This window comes from Rattus norvegicus, chromosome 10 (assembly GCF_036323735.1).
Source record: "Rattus norvegicus strain BN/NHsdMcwi chromosome 10, GRCr8, whole genome shotgun sequence".
NCBI classification, from domain to species: Eukaryota; Metazoa; Chordata; class Mammalia; order Rodentia; family Muridae; genus Rattus; species Rattus norvegicus.
In genome coordinates, this window is record NC_086028.1 from 106,027,414 (window position 1) to 106,050,203 (window position 22,790).

General features: G+C 55.6%; 1 protein-coding gene across 5 annotated transcripts in view; it reads left to right on the forward strand.

The window, feature by feature from the left end:
* The window catches only part of Bahcc1 (BAH domain and coiled-coil containing 1), a 61,165-nt gene that overhangs the window by 6,880 nt on the left and 31,495 nt on the right, over positions 1 to 22,790 (forward strand). For all 5 annotated transcript variants that reach the window (XM_063270200.1, XM_063270201.1, XM_063270199.1 and 2 more), the window contains exon 3: positions 19,195 to 19,374. In XM_063270200.1, coding sequence (XP_063126270.1) covers positions 19,195 to 19,374 — 180 coding nt within the window. The remainder of the gene's footprint in view (positions 1 to 19,194; positions 19,375 to 22,790) is intronic.

The window sequence follows — 22,790 nt, forward strand, 5'->3', positions numbered from 1 at the left end:
GTCTGCATAGGATGCAGACACCCCCCCCCCCCCAGGAAGGGCCTCCTTGTATGGCATGCTCTTCCCACCTGCCTAGTCAGGCTGGGCTAAGGGGTCTCTCCACTTCCTGTCCTGCTTCATTCCACCTGGTACTTTGATGGTGTCAGCTTGCAGGACCCTAAGGGTCGATGTTTGGGGTGGGGGGTGGGGGTGATGGGCTCCAGGGCGTCTTCCATTGTTTTCCCTGAACTGAAAGTGCAGTAGCTTTACATCCGAGCTGTAGGTTTATGGTAAAGCACTGCTCCCTTAACCTTGTCACCGAGAGGTGCAATTAAAATGTTTGGAACCAGTATTTTTAGTTCAGTGTTAGATTTTTTTTTTCTTTTTTGTCTTTAATACAGATGGTCCGGAGGCAAAGCTGTGAAATCTAGGGATGGGGGGGAACACACACACACACACACACACACACACACACACACACACATACACACAAAGGAAAAAATCGACACGAACTAATCTAGGTTTTCTCCTCCGTGCTACTGCCTGGAGTTACTTGGGGGGATCTCTTCTCTCCCCGGGAACGGGTTTAATCGGGAGGCAGCTGGCTTCGGGAGAAACTCGGGAGCTGTGTGCTCGAACACCCCTCCCCCTTTCCGGCTGGGTCAGCTCCTGTCCTATCCTCCTAGAGTCACACCCCCCTCCCGCCCCCGGGGCTGGGGCTCCACCAAGGGGCTGGTTCACTTCTTGGTGTGAATCCTCTTTTTGGACTCGTCCATCCCCTTTGGCTTTGGGGTGTGATCCAGCTTGGCCTGTGCAGCCATTGGCCTGTGCAGCCATGTGTCTTGGCTACAGCTTTGGGGGGGCGGGGGGGAGATTCGGGCAGGCTCTTTCTGGAGGGAGACTGCCAACCTATTTCCTGTTAAAGGCGCTTTGGATGACCAGGTCTCCGAAGTAAAATAAAACAATCAACCACCCAAACTCTGCCTAGCCTCACAGATTTAAAATATAAATAAATAAAAAGACAATTTCCTGTGTAAAAAAAATAAAAAAAAGACCCCATCAAAGGTGTCCCTCTCATCATGAGGGTGTTTTTTTTTTTTTTGTAAAGAAAAAAAATACATTTTCGTAAATACCTCATTAACTCCGCCGCACGATAGAGTGTCTCTGCAGCAGTTACCAACATTAAGTAGGTGTGAAAAGAGTTACTTTCCGAGCTTCTATCCATTCTGCTCCGCAAGTGACAGAGCTAGACATCAAAGCTACCGCTGTACCCAACGGAGCCGCGGGGATCCGGGAATCTGGCGGCTGCATAGACTGGGCCGGCTGCGTCAGCCGCGCCCGCTCCACCAAAGCTGTTTTTGGAATGTGGGTTTTTTCTCAGTGGGGCCTACGCTGCCACCATGTCTGATTATTCCTATAGGGGAAACATCGAGTTCTCCAGTGGAATATCCAAGGCATGTGAGCAATAGGGCGAATTGGTGGCCGGGGCGAGAGTGACACGGTGCAAATAGCACATCTCCCCGGAAAATACGGCACCCCCAAACACTACTCGGTTATTCTTAGAAATCTCCCTCGGTTCCCTGTGAGACAGAGTTCAGCAGCCCGCACAGACAGGGCAGAAACGCATAGGAGGCAGTTAGGATAACATGGATGTGGCTAAAAATACCCCTCAGAAACACACATAAAAAAGCCAAATCCAACAACAGAACGAGCTAAAAATATTCCAGGCTTTGGCAAAAAGCACAGAGTTAAATAAATTATACAAGAGCCATTCATGGGAGCAAGTTGACTTTCTCTCTTACGGGAACTTGGTTCAAGCTAATAAAAATAATAATTTACTAGCCACTGAGCTTTGCATGAGTTTAAATTTAATTGGTGGGGCTTCTGGCGTTTGTCACTTCTTGGCGATTAGTGGGCTTGCCCTGGCCTGGGGCAGGGTGTGTGTGTGTGTGGTGGGGGTGGGGTGCTGAGGCCAGGGTCCCAGGCATCGGAGAAGGGTCTCTGGGGAGCAGAATTCGGTGCTAATACAGAAGGCCAGAGGAGGCAGGAGGCTGCTTGGGGTTCTATCCAGGAAGACAGAGGAGGAACAAGCAAAGCTTGGCTATTTTAATTTGATAAATGATTGTACACCTTTAAGAGTGTGTTTTAACAATCAAGATACACTCCAGCAAGTTGATAGGATGTTCGCTGTCAACTTACATATGTCATCAGAGCAGGCTGTGAACATAAATAACTCGGGAGCTTCAGGAGGCTCACGGGCTCTCAGAGGGGAGGCAGCAGGTCGCACCCCAACCTCTCACCCCCTACCCCCACCCATTCTCTGTCTGTGTCTGGAGGTCCTAGGCGGAGGAGTGAAGGGATGTGGGAATGAATGCTTCTTTCTGTTTGTGAGACTGGGTTGGGACCATCCTCTCTGAGGAGGTCTCTCTCCCGCCAAAATAAAAGGAACCAGCCAGGACTTCTTGTTCAGAAAAAACCGTGTGGACTTAGGCAGTGGATTTTTAAGTGAATCCAGTTCCCTGACATTTTAAACTTCCACTCTGGTGTGAGTGTCAGGGTGGCATCCTTGGCTCTCTCGTTCTTCCCTAACCAAACACCCCCTAACTCCCCATTCTACTGACCCCTGCAACTCCCCCAAGGACTACATTTCCCAGAATGCCTTGGTCCAGCTCCAGACTCTGAACTGGGAATTCCCAAGCACAGATGATAAAGTTCAAACACTACCACTGGGAATCAGGGCTTTCCGGGCAGCGGAAGGGAGCCATGGTGGTCACCCCAGTGCCTCTTTGCCCTTCTTCCTCTGAGGCCCCAGGAGTCCTGCCTGTATCCTCTTTACCACAAACATCTGACTCTTAAGTCCCCACAGTGGTATAGGCTGCCCTATCCCCTGGATCCTGTGCAGATTGATTGTGGAGGCCAAAGTCCCGAGAGAGTTCTAACCTACCTCCTCACCCCTGCTGCCCCAGCTCAGCCTGCTTCGGAATCACGTTGGAGGGGCCTAGGGGCCCTGTCCTCAGCCTGGCACAGCAGGGGAGGTCTCTGCCTGGGGAGCCCTTGAGGAAATGCCTTCTTGCAATATTGACCAATATGACTCTAGAGATCTCCCAAAGAATCCCAGGACGCAGCTGCTGCCTCCGACCCTTTGGCAGGCAGGTCCCTGAAACTCCTTTATCCAGAGGTTCTGAAGTCCCTGATCCTGCAGGGGAGGGAGGTGGCCTGCCCAGGAGGCCTCCAGATTGGGTGTGTGTATCTCCTTGGTTTCAGACAACCGGTGAGCTAGCTTCAGGATTCAAAGCACGTGCCTTGTCTCTTTGGCAAATTAGGTGACTTACTCTGTCCCATGTCCAACCCCTTTGCCTGCCAGGGAACGTCTCCCCTGGGGTTCCTGGTCCCCATTAACCTCTGGGACCTCATTCTCCTCCCCAATAGACATGGTGTAACAAGCAAAAAAAAAAAAACAGAATCACAACCACTGTGCAAGGCCTAGAAAATCACCTCGCAGCCCCACCCTGCCGGTAAGGAGCAGGGCCTCGAAGGGCCTCCGGCATGGGACGGCACTCCGCTTTGGCTCCGACGCTCTGCCCGCTGACGTTTTTATGGGATAATATACCGTTTAGATCACGCAGGCCTATTTGTCAGTGGGCTGCCCCTGTTTGTCGTAATATATAATACCACTGCCTCCTGTGGCCCTGCGAGCAGCTGCCACCGTAGGCGTGGGGCGTGGGCTCAGGGGAGGTGTTAGTGGGTGCCGAAGAAGGGGACACCCTTGCCCCGTTTCAGGACCAGCTCTGGGTTCACAGTGGACCTCACGCCTGGTGGAGAGGTGTCCAGTGTCCAAGCTTAGACACATCAAGCCGCTGCTTGTAGGCTGCAGCTGCAGCTGTCTACATGATTAGATTCCAGATTCTGTGGGCCAGGAAACATCTCTTTCATTATGACCTGGGGGAGCGAACAGGTGGGTTGGCTCCTGTCCCTTTCCCCCCACCCCCAGCCCCAACAAAGAGTCCAGTGTCTGAATGGGAAGGCTTTTCGGCTGGCTGGAGACACTGCTCACTCCGTTATTGGTAGAGTATCCACTGCGTGCCTGCCGCTGGGAAGAAAAGGCAAGCAAAGCAAAGAGTGGGATCCTACCTCGGAGCAGGGATGCGATTTTTTTATTCCCCCAGGGGAAGACTGGAGTGAAGGATGATTGTGCTTCTGAACTACACATGGGGGGTGTGCAAGGCAAAGAACAGGGTGATTCTGGGGTGTCCTGCCCAAAGAGCAGAATCAGCCTGACTAGTAAGAAAAGAACCCGCCAGATATAGTCCTCGTGCGAGAGCTGGGCTCTCTTTCCCTCACCTGTCCGTCCTTTTGTGGTAGAACAGGGGGGCTTGCTTTCCCTGCCTTTTGCAAAGGCTCCAGAGGAGGATCCACGGAGGGTTCAGGATGGGACTGGACTCCTCAGGGCCAGCAACCTGGGAGTGGGACAGGACAGGGTGAGGACTGCATTGAGGAGGATGTAGGAGCCTGAGGTGAGCACCCAGGACACTGTGGAGAAGGGGATTCCCTTTAGGGTGGGTTCCCTTGTAGGCCTGGCAGGTTTTCTCCCCTTTTCGAAGCCCAAACTACACACCTGGATATAGCTTCCCAGCCAGCAGCTGCCAGGTGACTGACACACACACACACACACACACACCAAGCATACATGTGACAGTTCACACCTGCTCACTGTTCTCAACCCTTTGGGGTTCACATCCCAGTGGCCGTGGCCAGAGCCATTGTCATCCAGTGACAGTGAGTCCTTTTCCTCTAGGGCTTCCTGGATCACCCGCTCCAGCCTTTGATCTCTGCCACCTACTGATGGAGCAGAACTGCAGGCCCTGTGACCCTCTGTGACACCACCCAAGGCCTCCCCTAGATGTCTGCTAGTGTCGCTAGTGTCGTGAGCCCCCTCAGCTTCTCCGGGCACCCCATGAAGTTGGCCCTGCCCTTTTCTGAACTCCTTTTCACAAAGATGTCCCCATGTTGAGCTGACCATGAGCAGGAGGAGTGAGCCTATTCCTCCTTGCCGGGTTGCTGGTCAGTCCCCACCTTAACCCTCTGCCTACTTCATGCTTGGCCACCGAACCTAGAGATGCTGCCCGGGCTTAGCTCTGCTGTCTCCCTCTCAGATGCTATGTCTACTTCACCACAAACATAAACAACTCAGCAAAGTCCTTCCCCAAAGCTCTTCTCGATTCTCTTGACTTTCCACACTCCGGTTCCTCTGCTCGTCCTTGCTAGCTCTCACTGTCTCCGTTCGAGGTCCCTGTGCCTGTTACAGAAGGACTCACACTCAGCCTGCCCTGACTCAGCCCCCTGCTTCACTCCTCTCTATGCAAGGCCCATCTGTCCCTAGCTAATGACCTGGCCTCTAGAGTCCTGGCCCCTTCTTGCCCTGTGCCAGGCCCCCTCAGGCTCTGCCAGTTCCGTGTACCAAAGTAGCCTCTCTGACCCGGCCAGCATTTCTTTTTTTTTTTTTTTTTTTTGGTTCTTTTTTTCGGAGCTGGGGACCGAACCCAGGGCCTTGCGCTTCCTAGGCAAGCGCTCTACCACTGAGCTAAATCCCCAACCCCCGGCCAGCATTTCTATGCACCATATCACCCCCAGGTCATCGGGTCACCTTGTGGGAAACTTGCCTGGAAACCAACCCCCATTTTGAGACGTTTCACAACCCTTTGGGTATCCTAAAAATAAACTTTTAATTTTCCTTAAGGTAATGCGGAAATTGAAACGAAATTAAATTACAATACATCTTAGGCTAACCCCGAACGAGGCCTTATCATTTTCAGAACATAAAGTTAAGAAGAAAACAACAACAACAAAAAATTGCACACAGAGTCATCCTATTTGTCTTTTAGAACTCTGCCGATTTATAGTAAATAAAAAAAAAAAAAAAACCCAGAATGATCAAGTGCAGAAGGGCCTTCCATAGGTGAGCAGGGGACACGTCTTCAGACATAGGCTAGGAAGGTGGGGCCCACAAGGGTGCTGGGGTCCACAGGACCCTCCTGTTGGCCAGGATACTGGATGCTTCCTACCTGAATCTGCACTTCTGTCTTCTGCAGAAGCAGGTCTGTCCCCAGTGTTGCTGGCTGCCCTCCAGTACCTCCCTTTGCCCTCCTGGGGGTTCCCCTGTGTGCTCTGGGCTCTGTGGGAAGGCTACACCACCCTATGGTTCTGTCTCCTCTCGATACATATTCATTAGCTCTTGCAGGACGGTTAACAAATATCCTCCTCATCATCGGGAGTTTAAAGCAGCAAATGTTTATTATTTCAGATTCTGTGGGTCAGGAATCTGGGGCACAGGGTGGGTTGAACCGCAGATATATTACTAGTTCTTGCCCCTGGGGCCGTCAGGCATCCTTCTGAGGGGGCAGCATTTTTACTCAGAGAAAACCAGAGAAGAGGGCAAGTTGGAGGACACAACCCACAGTTTCTACAAGCTCCCCTGGAGGCGATGGCCCCTGACTTTCATGGCATTCTAGTCACGCAGTCAACCTGAAGTCCCACCCATACTTTGTGTGTATGTGTGTGTGTGTGTGTGTATGTGTGTGTGTGTGTGTGTGTTGGGGTACAAATAGGGTAGATGCCAGAAACATGGGAGACTATCCTAGCATTCCCATGACCATACCAGGCCCCTGCTCCCCTCACACCCTGGTCTCGGGATGCTGGCTCGCAGAGACCTCTTCTTAGGGTTTATTCCTTCAAGTGGAAGCCTCTCTTCTCACTAAGGCCTTCCTGCCTTTCAGCCTTGTTCCGACCTCTAGGTATCTCAAAGCTGACTCCACGCACCCCTCACCCCACTTCTCTGTCCCAGCTTTTCTTCTGGATCCCTCCAGCATTGCTGTAGACTCCGTTGTGAGCTGTCCCCACTCCTCAGGACTCTGGGGACGCCTGAAGTGTGTAAACTTGTCCCTTCTCCCAGTCAGAATACTGTCTGCCACAGACCCAGCAGCCTGAGCCCTGACAGAAGCCATTTCCTAGCTGCACCACTACCTAGGGGTTTGTGTGGTTTGTGTGAGACAGAGAGCCAGGCTACAGAGTGCAGGGCAGCACGTGGCTTCCCCAGATTGCAGGCAGGGGTAGGGAGTGGGGTGTGAGCTTGGAGCCACACAGGCTCTCAGAAACTCAGACTGAGCTGGGGTAGAGCCTCCTCTGGATGATGCACAGGTCTCTCATTCTGTGGCCTGGATGGCCACCATTCGTGTCCTCTGATCCAGGCAGAATTTCCTCAAGTCTTCCCTTTGCCAGCTGCCCACCCAAGTGGGGTCAGAGCTCATCCAGGCTCCCCGGAAGGCCCTAAGGAGACCCCCAACCTTACCCTTGCTCCCACTTCCCTGTAATAGGCAGCTGGCCCTGAGCCTGATGCTAGAAAAAGCTAATCTGAACACCACCATACATCTAGGTGTCAATCATGGTCAAGCTCCTCCTCCAAAGCCGCTGGGGGATGCTTCTAAGGACTGTATTCTACTGGTTCAGCCCCAGCACTGAGCCCCCAGACCCAGTCGAGGTTCACCTGTACCTTCAAACTCTTAAGTAGACAGGGTAAGAATCAGTTGGTGCCTTACCAACCCTTCCTTGAGAGCAGGACCTGCCTAGCATAGCAGGGGCTCAGGGAGGTCATTCTCTTGCTTTCCCACTGCATATGCACCAAGGAGGGAGTTCTTCCTGTTGTGACCCCTGACTCCATAACCTGTAACCTGTGGTCCAGCCTGTGTGTGTGTGTGTGTGTGTGTGTGTGTGTGTGTGTGCGCGCGCGTGCGCGCGCACTGTCAGTTTCTATCAAGTCTCTTGCTGGGTCCTTCTTAGAGGCCCCTTCAGGCTGGCCTCTCAGATGGCCAGCTCCAGTTGTCCGTCCTGAGGCGCTTGATGCCGTGGGTGTGACTTTTCTAGCCTTAGAAACTCCCTCGCTCCCTCACTCAGATTCCTGAGCAATCACCATATTTCTACCCTGGAGTTGAAGTTGCCTTTTCACTCACACTGTCCTTAGAGACGAAGGCCTTGTTTCATTTCCACGCTGAAGGGAGCAAGGGCAGACAGCCTGCCACAGAGGCATGGCTCTCTGAAAGCATCCCGCACCGGAGAGCAACACACCCGGTGGGTACGGCCTTCTCCTGAGGTGGGAAGGGTGCTCCGGCACACACAGCCTGAGTCCTGTGTTCCTTAGCTCCACTGTGCTGCCTTGTCTGATCTCCGTGTCTCCACTGGAAGCGACTGCTGGTGCCCTGTGCCTCTGAAGGGAGGGTGTGGACCCGTAGGCATGTCAGCATCCTGGTCCTCACGGGCTGAGCGGTCCCCACCTCTGCTCAGCAGCCTGGCAAAGTGATGCAGCGGTGCTGAGAAATGACCACGGTTTCACGCTAATCGGATCCCCAGGCCTCTGTCCCACTCTGTCGGTGGAGTCTCACAAGGCCTTTCAGCACTTAGGGCACACCCCAGCCTCTCTTTTGCACGTGCCTCTATGCTTCTGGCCTCTCAGTCCTTTCTCTTCGCACCTCAGCCTGGGAGGTCTGAGAACCGGGACCTGTCCCTGGGAGAGCGTACCAGAATCGGGCAGTTGCTTTCTGCTTCTCCTTGCCCCGTGTCCTGCTTTCTGGAGCAGAAGGCAGCTGTGTTGCATGCTTCCTTCCCAGGACGTTCTTCTTCCTTTCTTACTGCAAGATCCTTGTGTCCTGGGTTAGCCTAGATACGATGTCTGGTACCAGGCCAAGTGCCACAAGACACAAATGCCCGCTCGGCCTCTCAGACATGCGGCAGAAGGCTGAGTGGAGGGTCCTGCGGTGGTGAGGAATCCAGGGTGGAGCCTTCACTGGGAAGAGGTCAGCCAGAGCACTTCAGGGAAAACCCTGAGAAGAGGAGTTTGGGAGGGCTGCCATCAGTTCCCTCCAAACGAGAACACAGAATGGGTCTCAGCGACTGGAGACAGCCATACCTGAGGCAGTTGTCTGGGAAATGACAGGATCTGACGCTGGCAGAACAGATCCAGAATGCCCATGGCCCTGCAGCATCCCTGTGGAATATGGTGTCCCTTGGGTCCCCAGAGGACTACAGCTATGCCAAGTCATGTTGGAATCCAGGCCCTGGGTGCCTTCCTCCCCAGTTTTCGGGACAGATGGTTCCTGTGGTCATCTGGAATTCTCCCAGTCCAGTGTGGAGGTTGACCCAGGGCCAGAGGCCACCCTGTGCTGTCCCTGCTCTGTGACACAGGCCAGTGTCTGCCCTGCCTAGGTGTGCGTTACCAGAGGTGCTTCATGGACTTGAGTCTTGCTAGGTGTTAGGATGGGTCCTCAGTCCTCCAGGAAGTACAGCCAGACCATGCTTTCAGGCGTATGGCTTGCTCCAGGAAACCATAGGAAGGTGTTTGGGAGACATGGCCGGCCCTCCCTCACCCCTAGCAGATGGGGTACTTCCCACTTCTCAGATGGTCAGTGTCCGCCGGGCAAGGAATCCTATGCCTTATGTATCAAGAGGGCTTAGAAGTCTGAGCTCCAGCAAGAAGTCAGTCTGTCCGGTTCTTAAGTGTCCTATGCAGCAAGGAGGGCCACATAAGGAGAGCCACGGTGTGAATACCCGTCCTCTGGAGCCAGGCCTGGGTGCCGATCTAATGGAGGTAGCTAGCCTCTGGGTGCTGGAGAAGGGAAGCAGAAGAGGTGCTGGGAAGAATACTGGCACCAGCATCAAGGACTTGTGTTCCTTCAGTGGCCCTTTGTTCCTGCATCGCTGAGGGTCTGGGCGGTGGCTTTCCATAGACCCATCAAACTCTGGCTGTGAGCCAGAGAGGCCCTGGCCACAAGGACTGGGGGCTCACAACTCCCCAGCAACCAGGCCAGGAAATGTGTGAACATGAATGGAGCTAGGAGAGTGGAGTCACATGGGAGGATGGATGCTGCCCCTGCCCCATATCCTTAACCTCCCTCCACCATATCCTTAACCTCCCCTCCCCCATGTCCTTAACCTCCCCTCCCCCATGTCCTTAACCTCCCCTTCCCCATGTCCTTAACCTCCCCTCCCCCATGTCCTTAACCTCCCCTCCCCCATATCCTTAACCTCCCCTCCCCCATATCCTTAACCTCCCCCCCATGTCCTTAATCTCCCCCTCCCCCATGTCCTTAACCTCCCCCATATCATTAACCTCCCCCACCCCCATGTCCTTAACCTCCCCCCATGTCCTTAACCTCCCCTCCCCCATATCCTTAACCTCCCCTCCCCCATATCCTTAACCTCCCCTCCCCCATATCCTTAACCTCCCCCCATATCCTTAACCTCCCCCTCCCCCATGTACTTAACCCCCCTCCCCCATGTCCTTAACCTCCCCCCATATCCTTAACCTCCTCCTCCCCCATATCCTTAACCTCCCCTCCCCCATGTCCTTAACCTCCTTCCCCCATGTCCTTAACCTCCCCCTCCCCCATAGCCTTAACCTCCCCCTCCCCCATGTCCTTAACCCCCTTATATCCTCAATCTCTCAGGATACCCTGTCCCTGGGGTATCTATGCAGCTCCTGTCCCCACTGTGGGTTCTAGATGGGACAAGGGGTTACATGCACCATCATAGACTCTCGTCCGCCTGGCAGAAGGGGAAATCCAGCCATGCTGGTGATGTCATTACCCACAGACACTCAACTAGGAAGAGTGAAAGTTGTCTATGGATATAATTTCATGGAAATTCATCCTGCAGATAGCATGACCAGGTGAGGGTCTGTGTCTCTCCCTGTTCAGGTATCCTCTATTCTCTCCCTGAATAGTTGAGATGGGCCATGTTTAGGGTTATCCTTGAGGGTTACAGTCATGGGTTGAGAGGCTAGATGCAAGAGAACAGGGCAGATGTCCACAGCTGGGTCAGTTTCCAGACCCAACTACAGGGCCGCTGCTTCTCTGAGACGAGACCCAGGCACGTGAGTGCATTTGTAGGTCCCTGAACGTGTTTGTGTGTATGTGAACATGTGATATGTAGCCTTACACGCAAGCATGTATGGGTGGGAAGCCCTGATAAACACTAGGGTGGCCTTCCTTTATGCGGCTGACTTATTTCAAGGCAGTGGGAAGGGAAGTGTCTGTTTAGTAGTGGAAGCTATCCAGGCTGGGGGGTGTGGCTCCCAAGAGTGGTGTTGAGCAGCCCTGCTTACCTTCTCACACTATTGCTGCCCGACCACCACCCTGAGGAGCATCCCTGGCAGCAGGGAGAGGTCTTGGGTTTCCAGCTGCCCTGAGAGGGAGGCACAGGAGGGAAGGTGTGAAAGACCAGAGAGGGGATGTGCCCTTGCCCCTCCTGCAACCCCAGCCCCCGCCTGCCTGTCCTGGGACACTGAATCACTCTGGGAAGAAGTCCAGCCCACCCACCCCCCCAGTGGGGAGCCTTGGCCACCCCGCCTCCTGTCCTAGCCAAGGGGCTAAATTTACTCTTTTAATAAGAACCAGACTTATATCCGATTTTCCTTTTCTTTTATTAGTTCTGGGCTGTCGGTTAAGCCTGTCCCTTGTCATCACTGCCTCCCGGCCTTTTCCATGGTTGCCCAGTTGAGTGGCTCAGCAACCACAGAGCTTTTCCTATTATGGCCTGAGAGTGACTTCCTTTGGGACTTCCGGAAGGTTCTCTTGGACTGGCCAAGGGGCTTCCCGGGTGAGGTGATCATTCCCAGGCCACCCCCATGTCCCAAGGATGGGCCAAGCCCAACGCCCACTGCTCAGCATTCTTGGCCTCTCCTTCAACCCCCGCCCCAGGCAGTGGTTGTAGGGCCTTCCATCTTGCCTCTCTTCTATTCCTCTCTCTAGGCCTGTCTTGGCCTCTTCTTCTCCAGTCACCTTCATGGAGCTGGCCCGTGGCTTTTGTGGTGTGGGGCCCTGTGAGTCTTGGTGTCCTATCAGAGCTCTGAGGGCTGAGCTGCAGGCTGACACCTGCTGGCAGTGGGCTTGAAGCTTTAGGGGATTTTTGCCCCAGTTTAAGATGGGCCCTGCTAGCAAGCCTGTGGGCGAAGAGGGGTCTGAGGAAAACTGGACCTTGCTTCTCCAGGTGGAGAGACAGCCTTGACTGTGTGGCCCACCATCTAGAGTGTTCCTAATTCTTCAGTCATTGTCAGGTCTGGGTCTTTCCTGCCACAAGAGAGGCAGCCGGGAGGTTGTGCCCAGTCAGACTGAGGTCTTAAAGCTGCTGTCTAGAGCTGACTTGAGCCTATGGTTGGTTCCCTTCTTCCCAACGCTAGCCTGGATGTTTCTCTACACCAGGGGAGGTGGCAGTCAGACCACCCAGGCCAGTCAGTGTGTGTCTGGTAAAGACCCTTGGGAAATAGCTTTCTGGAGAACATGCATGGTCTGTGTGCCCTCGTGCTCAGGAATGGAGTTTGTAAATGCGTATATAGGCAGCCACGGGTGCATAGTCACAGCCACACACATGTTGTCAGTGACAGACATTAAGAGAGAAGCGTGCACGCACACCAGGAGACACACCCTCCGAGTGCTTGCGTAAGACCCGTTCCCACCTCTGCCGTGTGTGCAGCCCACGTTCCCCCGTGCCATCAGGTGCCGGGGGCAGCTGGTTGGCTCCAGCAGATGGGAATGCCAGAGGTCTCTGCATGCCCACAGACCAGTGCACACCAGGGGCAGCCTCTTTCCAGTCAGCTGGCTTGGGGAAGAGTCTCAGAATTGCTTCTCTTACAGGGCCTGGCCTCCCCACTTTTAACCCCTCCTCCTCTTCTGCCAAGCAGGAGGGTTAGATAGGCATCACCCAGCTTCCAAGCAGGCTAGACTGGAGCCTTTTCTTCTGATTCTGCACTTGCAGAGAGCCCCATATTGAAGTTCTGTTCTCCCTAGGGTTCCTGGAATGAGAGGAATGTGGGGTGGGGCAGAAGGGCTCCCTCTCCTTCCTCCTCTGCTCCCTGTGGGATAGGCTTGGTCAAGAGAAGAGCTTTGCTCTTTTTCTTCCCCTTTAACTGCCTGAGGATGCTCCTCTCCCCAGTCTGGTGTCTCCAGGGTAGTTGGCTAGCTAGATGTCATCATTTGCCGGGTTAGCCCTACAGGGAACCTAGGGAGGCAGAGCAGGAAGCCGGTGCCTAAGAAAGAGGGGAGTCTGAATGGGTGTGAGCAGGAGGGTGGGAGCTGGCACAGGCAGTAGGTACAGCCGCCAGACACAGAACCAAGAAGGCCCATGCCAGCAGCCAGTCAGCTGGGCTTCCGGAAGCAACAGGAGCCCAAAGAGCCTGGGAAGAGACTTGTTTCTCTGGAGCCGCCGCCATCTCAGGGAGCTGTGGCTTTATTTTTTTTTTTTTATATTTATTTATTTATTTATTTTCTTTACAGCCCGTTTCACAGTTTCCAGAAGAGAGGAGGACACTGTCTCAGAGGCTAGCTTAACTCAAAACAAATGCCTGCCCCCTGTAACTCTGCTTCTGCCTATCCCACTGGCTTAGCATTAGTGTCAGGATGCCAAGAAGGCCTGGCCAGAGAGCCGGTACACAGGCATGGCTAGCTAGCACCTAGCCACCCAGCCACCGAGGACTGGGTTCTGATGTGCCGGGTCCCTGAGGGCATCCTTGGCATAGCATTAGGCTGTCAGACCGCCCCCCCCCCCAGACTTTGTTCTCCAGAGCTCTTAACATCCAGGCCCATGGGCACCCTAAGGTCGTCTGATGATATCATGTCTGTGGACTGACTTGTCTTGGCCACAGTGGCCAAGTGGGCCCAGCGCACACATGAGCGAGAGGGAAAAAAGGGCTGTCTCTCTTCCCTCCTCTGCTCCTGAGTTGGTGATGTCTAGCCACGTGGGCTACATTTGCCTCCCGGGCACTGGAGATCATTGCAGATAGTGGCCTCGGTCGGTGGGTGGTCACTGAGATCTCCCGGGTTTTCTGGTTTCATTCTCCTGCTGTGACTGAAGAGTCTGGCCCCAAACAACTATTTGACTTAAACTCCAGGCCATGTTCTGTCTTCGAGGAAAGTCAAACTAGGAACTCAAGCTGGAAACTCGATGGAGAAACCACGGGTGGATGCTGGTTCATGGTCAGCAGCTAGACTTCACACACACACACACACACACACACACACACACACACACACACACACACACACACAGAATCATGTGCCCAAGGTATGAGGTGGCCAGCCTGGGCCCTCTTATATCAATTTAATAATCAAGGTAGTTCTTCACAGTCACGCCCACAGTCAACCTGAGGTAGGCAGTTCCTTAGCAGAGGCTTCTCTCAGTTGACTCTAGGCTGTGTCAGGTTGACGGGTAAGGCTGACCAGGGTATCTGTCCCGGGAAAGTGAAGTTGAGGGGGTCCGTTCTCCCCATGTGCTCCTGCTGATGGTTAGCCCTCCCCTCAAGGAGCCTAGCAAACACCGTGACTCAATCTCTCTCTTCACAGTGGCATAGCAACTTCCCAGAGAGGGATGTGAGAGCTGTGTGGTACCTGCCGGCCTCGGAGCAGGCCATTCTCCGCTCTGTCTGGCAGTTTCCCCAGCCCTCCTGCTTCTGGCAGCCCCTGAGCAGCCATGATCCAGGTGTGGCCCATGGCCCCGTGCGGGTCACTGGCCTTGGCATGGGGACAGAGTAGCCTCCCACGAATGGGGCTGTGCTTTCTGTGTTCATTGCCTGAGGTGTGTCAAGTAGGCCCTCTGGCATGCTGACTTCCAGAATGGTTTTTCTCAGCCAGCCAGCCAGCCATTCAAGCCAGGCCTTCATGGTGTCCTGTGCAGAGCTGAGGTGGGCCTGGGGCTGACACCAGAGCCCCAGAGCCGCAGTCCAGTAGAGCAGCTGGTGGGGTCTGACATGCATTCAGCACAGAGCCGCCTGTCCCGGAGGCTGTTGTCACCTGGTACCTCCCAGATCTTTCCTGGGAAGGCAGTGGGTTCATCTCGTTGGCAGAGGGGTGACTGGCTGGTCAGTGGGATCATTCTGCAGACCTATTCAGTTTGGTCCTTGGGGCTGTGGGCTGGGCCTACACTGCAGGGTAGAAATGTGTGCTGTTCTTAGGACCTGGGACCAGTGTGGTTGGTGTAAAAGATTTGAGAGTCAGATGTGAGGAGACCCCTGACTCACTGTCAGGAGTCCTTCCGGGTCTCTCCCCTGTACCAGGCTCCCCAGTGTCCTTCCTAGTCTGGTAACCGGCGGCGCTCGTAGACGAGGGACTTTGCCAAGAGGAAAGAGACTTCAGCCTAGATCCTGGCCGGACTTGGCCTGAGGCAGTGGCCCTGGCTGAGGGCCCAAGCTGAACTGGGATCCCAGGCAGCCACTGCACCAGCCCTGTCTGGGATTGGCTCCTGGTCAGCAGGCAGAGTTTAGAAGGTGGCTGCCAGGTCTGCCCTGGGGCTCTGCTTGCCTGGCACACTGCCATCACGGAGGTCCTCAAAGGTGTAGGTGACAATAGGAACTCTGATCCCTGGTCTTGGTGGCTTCCCCCCACCCCTCGGGTTGCTTAGAGACTGGGTAGGCTGAGGAAAACCTCAAGGAGCCAGCAGTGTCTCTTACCCCACAACAGTTGCTACCTACCATGAGGCAGTCCACCTGGCAAGGCCTACGGGAGCTCTTGGAGTTTTCCCACCAGGACGTGGACAGTGGGGAGAGCCCCACTCCTCCAAAGGCAGAGAGTCAAGATCACATGTGGGCTACGCTGGGCCTGCCTGAGGCACCCCAAACTGCTGCAGGGAATGAAGTCCCCTGGAGCAGTGTCCCAGGAAGTTGGCTATATGCTGTAAGAGAACTGTGCCAAGGTCAGCAGTGCCCAGAAGGGGGTCCCTTGAAACACTCGTGGCAGTGACCTCTGGGCAGGCTGGGGATTCCCCCCACTTTTCCTGCTTGGACAGATGTGGCATCTGGGTGGGGACATTGTGTTCCCCTCTTCACTATTCAACATGAGGGTGGAGGAGGAAAGGCACGGAAACCTGCTAGAGGGGGAGAGCTGTGGCCTGCCCCCACCCCCTTTAATTTCACAGGCTCCACGGGCAGCAGCCCCTGCTTTAACGGGCTTGGTGGTAGCATCTGTATAGGGAAACTCCCTGAGAGACCCCCAGGTTAGAATACAGGCCGATAATGGCGTGACGAGGGCCCCCAGGCTGGAAAACCTTGGCTCAGGTCTACCAGCCTCTCACTGGAGCAGCCCTTGTCCTTATTCAGCTGAGCAGAGGCTTTTGTATTGTTCCTCAGGCCTCCGATCAGAAGGACCCTCTTCTGAGACCATGTCGGAGCAAAGGGTCAACTGTATTCCCTTTCGGGGTCAAGATGGATCTCCTAGGTTGGAACGTGATGGCCTAAGGCACCCTGGGCTCTGACTTGAGGGCCTAGTTACTCGGACTCCCTGCTAACTGCCCAGACCCAGTGGCTGGTTCTTTGGTGAGCTGTAGGATTTTGGCCAGTGAGTTCTCCTGCTGGTCCCCTTCCTTGTCAGGGGACAATGGAGGAGCTGTAGCCTTGCGTCAGTTTCGTGGGTCCGTGGGTCCAGCAGCCACCGTGTCCACTGTGATGTGAGAGAACTCCAGGTGCTCCACTCCCAGGCTGAGAGCCTGGAGAAAATCGGTTTTGCAGACCCAACTTTTGGACTCTATTGCTTCCCATGGGCGGTGCTTCTCTAAAAGGGTGCGGGGGCGGGGTGGGGTGGGGTGGGATAGCAGGAGTAGGAGGCCTGGGAGATTCTGGGCCAGCTAGGCAGGGGCGGGCAGAAAGTCTGCAGCTGGAGCGGCCACACTCAGCCCACAAGCATGGCCCCCCACAGTCCCTGGAGCAGGGCAGGGAGGCCAACACTTCCCTTCCCAGCCTGGAGTCTCCTCCCCTGGCGTGGACACGCCTGTGGTCTGGACTGGGTCCCTTGGCAATCCCAGCCATGTGGTCTTGTCCGGGAAGTCCCTGGCTCTTGGGTACCTTCATTATGTTCTTCGTGGTCCTCTGCACAAAGCAGAGGACCCCTTTTAGCTCTGCCCGGGTCAGCATTCCCATACCCCACCTCTGGGCATGACTAAGGTCTCCTCCACTGTGCACCCCATCCATCCCCGCAGATCAGGAGCGGAAGAAACCACTTTCCAACCACTAGGCTGGAAGCTAGTGGAACTCAGTATAGATGCCAGGGTCCCACGGGGCAGTCCCCTCCCCTACTGACTGCTTCCCTACTGAGTCACCCTCTGTTTGGGAAGTTCCCAGAGCCAAGCCAGGCGAGGTGAGGCATCACCAATATACCAATTCCCCTGCCTCCTGGGCGGGAAGCTACTGCCATGACTCACCTTGGGCTGGCCAGGCTCCACCCTACGCTGCCTGCCCTCCACCCCAGGATGGCCATGGACTAGGCTCCCTGCCCAGGGAGAGAAGTGGCAAGGTACCAGGGCAACATGCTGGGTTAAAAGACCAGCACGGCAGCCCGGCTCAGACCACCCACCGAACGGCCCTGTGTGCAGAGGCTTTCTGTGCACGTATGTGATGTGTGGACTAGAGCTGGTAGCCATGACAACCAGGGAGACTTACTTGGCCTGGCCCTGACTGCTGGACTCTGGCAGAGACGGGGCATAGACCATGCCAGCCTCCAGTGGAGGTTGCAGCTGGCTGGTGAGCAGGAGAGGAGGGTGAGCAGGTTGTGGAGGCTGACCTAGGGTCAGGGGAGGCTCACCATCTGCTGCATTCCCAGGCCATGGAGAAAAAGGCTGGCCCAGCCCGAGAAGCCCGGGGCTCTATCAGATAACTGACCATCTTCTGCTCAATGTCAACTCCATCGGAGGCTGGTCCTGGACTCTTCTCCTGACTAGTCTATCTTCCAGTCCAGTCTCCCCTTATTCACCCGGGACTGGGGCCCCTTGTCTAACTAACCAGTTAAGCGGTACTTGGAAAAGTAAAGACGTTTCTCCCATGCTGTCCAGGGCAGGGCAGGGCAGGGCAGGGCAGGGCAGGGCAGGGCAGGGACCTCCTTCCCTACAGCACCGGCCCACACCCTCCAGTTGGGATCTTGCTGGTTCTAGAACCTCACCTGGGCCCTCTCAGTGAGGCAAAACTTGCTGGCAAGCCCACTGGCATCAGAGAAGTCTTTGGGTGCCAATGTCGAGGCCGAAGAGCCACGCTAAGGAGAAGGCCCACCCACAGAGAGACTGTCCACCATGGGTCCTAAACGTGGTTTTGACACCACACCAAGCACCTAGTTGGTGGTGATAGGTTTATTACGGTGGAGGTGACGCGTGGGCTTACAGTGACAGCTAGGTGACTCGGTTACTGATGGGGATACTGATAGAGTTGTTGGTCATGGTGAATGTGATTGGTGTGGCAGCGGCGGTGGTGATGGTACATCTATTGTTATTGGTAGTGGTGGTGTGGGTGGTAGTGGTGATAGGAATGGAAGCGTGGGAGTAGATAGTGATGGTGATGGTGGTGGTGATGTGGGTTGTGGTAGTGATCTGGTTGTTGTTGGTGGTGATCTGATTGTTGTTAGTGATGTGGGTAGTGGTGGTGATATGGGTGGTAGTGGTGGTGTGGGTGGTAGTGGTGATGGGGGTGATCTGGGTAGTAGTAGTGATCTGGTAATTGCTGTTAGTGGTGATTTGGGTGGTAGTGGTGATGTGGGTAGTAGTGATGATGTGAGTGGTGGTGGTGATGGGGGCGTGATCTGGGTAGTAGTGGTGATTTGGTTGGTGGTGGTAATCTGGATGGTAGTAGTGATCTGGTTGTTGTTGTTGGTGGTGGTGGTGATCTGGTTGGTGGTGGTAATCTGGGTGGTAGTGATCTGGGTAGTAGTGGTGATGTGGGTGATGATGGTGATGTGGGTGGTGATGGTGATGGGGTGATCTGGTAGTAGTGATCTGGTTGTTGGTGATCTGGTTGTTGGTGATCTGGGTAGCAGTGATGATGTGGGTGGTGATGGTGATGGGGTGATCTGGTAGTAGTGATCTGGTTGTTGGTGGTGGTTGTTGTTGGTGATCTGGTTGGTGGTGATCTGGATGGTAGTGGTGGTAAGGACATGATGGTGGCCAAATTATGTGGATAGTGACGATGGTGATATGGCTGGCTATGGCAGTGCTCTATGGGGGTGATGTAGGTAGCCGTGGTGGTGATATGGTTGGTGGCAGTGGTGTAGGTTTTGATGGTGTTGATGAGGGATGATATGGGCAAAGGCTCCGTGGGAGCGAGGGTACCTGAGGGACACCCTGAAGGAGGGCTTTGAGGAATGGCTTTGTGCTTCTAATGCTGTGCCATGGAGTGTCCACACACTCACCCCTGTCCTGTGTCCACAGCCAGCAGCCGTCTGATGGGAAACCCCCCAGCCTCCTCTTTCATGGGCAGCTTCCTCACCAGCAGCCTGGGCTCAGCTGCGTCTGCACACCCCAACGGCCCCACATCCTCTCCTTCTGAGCCGGCCTACCGAGGATCCCACCCTGCCACCTCTCAGATCTGGTTCTCCCACTCCCACGAAGGTAAGTCAGGTCCCCGGCTCCTGACTCTATTGCAGGAGAGACCGACTGGAGAAGCCCTGCTGGCAGGCCCTGTCAAGTGTGCTAGGGCAGGGGGGCGGGGGCTGCCTCCCTGCTGAGGAAGGCTCTCAGGGGAGGTGGTAATTGGTTGGAAATGGGATGGCCCCAGTAGGCACTGGTCCTGGCCAGATGTGTGCTCCAGATGTTGGGCAGGGAGGGCTCCAGGGAACTGAAGAAATGTGGAATGCAGCTGGGCCAGCCGGACTGGGCTGTGCCCTCCACCATGGCCTGCCCCCACCTCCCCAGACTCAAGCAGGCATGGGTTCCAGATGTGTCAGCTGGGAAGGAGAGACAGGGAGAGGAGAGCTGTCAGCAGGCAGAGACTGCTGTTTCTCCCACCCCCTCTCCAGCCCTGCCTATGGTAAGCCTCCTCCTCCTCGGCCTCCAGCCTTGCTTGCACTTGGTGTAGTCTGGCGCCCCAGAGGTACCTGTTGCTCTCAGACACCACGAAACAGAACGGTCTCTAGAGCCCCGTTGGGACCTCCAGTCCTCTCCCGGGCTTTTCTCAGACTCGAACGCAACCTTGTCCAGATGTCTGAGGTCTGCTTTGCACTTTGGTTTTATAACTTGGAAGGTGGCCCCGGGTCCTCAACGTCCCTGGGCTTGGTCATTGCCTGTTTTCCCTCGACTGTGTATCCCCCTTGGTGCAGGAAGGGTTAACCCCCCCTCCCTGGCTGGCACGAGGGAGGTAATTGCAGTTGGCAGCGGGCACACAGAGCTCTCGCTCCTGGCACCAGGCACTGCCGTAACTCAATGACTGCCGCACTCAGGCGCCTGTTTACAGAGCGCAGTGGACCCACACACGGCGCACAGCCCGTCCCGTGTTCTAGGCTGAGAGATTAGCGCCCCGGCACTGCTGGAAGCCTGAGAGACCTCTCTTTGTGCAACAAGAAGGGGCTGTTTTCCAAACAGGACAGGTGACAAGTGAGGGACAGTTGTTAGAGTAATCTGGTCTTTGGGCTCTGCTCGGAGCATACATGTTGGACAAGTGATAAGAAGCAGCTCTCTCCTGGGTAGAGGGTAGGCCAACCAGGTCTCGAGAACCAAATCGGTATCCCACCTGGGATGCTTTCTTTTCCTGCCTTCCCAACAGAGTCTTGGGTGGAGACTGGGGTTGGCAGGACTGAGCCCTAGTAAGAGACTCCCTGGCCAGCTGTGGGTGGCCCCCAAGCCCTGCAGGAAACACTCGCTCCCTATTCTCCGACCAGCCTTTTGTGTCTGCTGGGCATCTCCCAGCTGGCCACAGCATCTGGCTCTCAGGGATGTTTGCAGGAAGGGATGAGGGTGGTCAAGCAGGAGGGACAGGCTGTGGAGGCTACTCCAGAGAGCTGCATCCCTGGACTGACCATAGGTGGCCCCTGGGCCACCCGACCTGGTATCCGTCCTTGTTATCAATGTCGGCCAGGAATGTTGGCTCACCTCCTACTCGGTAGAGACACATAAGCCTGCTTCCTCTCCATCCTACCCCAGGAGACACCCCCAGCAAGAAGGGCAGTTTGTGGGTGGCACCACCTGCCCTAGAGCCCAGTCCTGTTCCCTATTGGGCCACTCACTCCGAAGGGTGAGCGGAGGCTTGCTGGCAACACCCACAACCATTTACTTCCCCTTGTATCAACGGTCGTCTGGTAGAGTTGCTTATGACCCACCCTGAGTAGCCTCAAACCTCAGACCCCACATGAGGCCCAGCCTCTGCAGGTCCTGTTTCCAAGGCCGAGCCCCAAGGATGCCCACTTGGCTGGTGAAAGCCAGTAGTATCCAGACAGTACGCTGTGGAGAGCTCTCAGCTCTGTCCCCCACCCTGCATTCGAGTCTGTAATAGAGGCCTGGCTGTGTCACAAGGAGAGGGCTTTTGTCTCTGAGACCAGCTCCAAGGGCAGCAGGGGTCTCTTTGCCCGCTGCTGGGCACCCACGGTGGCAGGTGCAAGACAAAGTTCCCAGAGTCAGGTAGGGGAGGGCCAGCACAGGTGCATGCCATACAAGAAGCAGGATGTTCGGGGCTCCACACGGCAGAGTACAGGGCCCACTGGGGGTGGCTGGAGACAGGTGTGTGGAGAAGCAGCCGTCCTGGAGTGGGAAGTTGCACACTTGCAACCTTCCCGAGTCCCACGAGAGTCACGAGAGTGGCGGCACATCCGTCTGGAGTCATGTGACAATGCATACCTTTCTGGCCGCAGCCTCAGGTTACCCCCTCTCACTGTCGGCTCCTCCCCACCCTAGGGTGTTCCCCCCCCTTCCCCGCAGGGGTTCCCCTGTCTTCTACGTCTGCGTCTGCAGTCTTACTCCCTGACAGGCCACATGGTGCAGCCTGCTCTGTGCGGTAGAGGCCAGGGCGGGCGGGGTAGGAGCGAGTGGCAGTCTGGCTGGCTGCCCTGGCAGAGTGCCTGGCTGCTAGTCTGACGGGGTGCCAGCTGGCTCCACGTGCTGGGGCCTGTTTCTCGGCCATGTGTGTACAGGAGGGCGGGGGGCAAGGCAGGCAGGGGGCACGCGACAGGGCCAAAGAATGGGGGCCATCAGCATGGGGGCTTCCTGGGCAATAGGCCAGGAGGCCCAGCCTTACCCTTGTCCTGCTTCCTTAAACCACCCTAGAATGGAGAGATGTGGGGACTCTCCCTAGCTTGCTCACTGCTTCCTTCCTGCCCTGAGCCTTCTTGTGTAGGGCAGGTAGGCCGGGCAGATAGGACTGACTATCTAGCTTCATGTGGCTAGCTTCACATGGGAGTTAACCATAGGTGCCCTCCTACTCTTGACAGGGACTCTCAGACAGCCAGAACACCCTCTCTTCACCATCTGTAAGGCAGCTGTGGAGCGGGGGCTCAGGCTTCCTGTGTCCCTGGAACAGCTGGGGGGGTTCAAGGGATGCACCCTGGTGTTGGAGGAGCCGCCCTGTAACATCTGGCCCTGAGCAGGACCTGCTTGTTGAGCCCCAGGCCTTCTGGCCCCTTGGCTCACCCAAGATGATAGGTCTTGCCAGAAGTGGACGGCAGGGCTTCAGGGTAGGGTGGACAGCAGAACTAGCCTGGGGCAGAGGTGAGTGGCTAGTTGCCAACCTGGCCTGAGTGGATGGTGCTGGGGTGTGGTGCAGCACAGCTGGTCCTATTGTCAGTGAGCTCCCCCACACCCCCTGCCTGCTCGGGACCACCCACAGGGCAATGAAAGAGGATGCTGTTGCTAGGGGGTTGGGGATGGATACAGGAGCTTGGAGCTGACTCAGCCCTGCTAGTCCTGGTCTCTTATGCCACCTGGAGGGGGAGCCATGGGTACACGTGCCAGCACTGGCTGCCTGCCTAGCCAGCTTCTGTGAAAGCCACACCCACCCTGGTGGCCACTTCTCCATCGGTGTCTGGCTGGGTTCCAGTGAG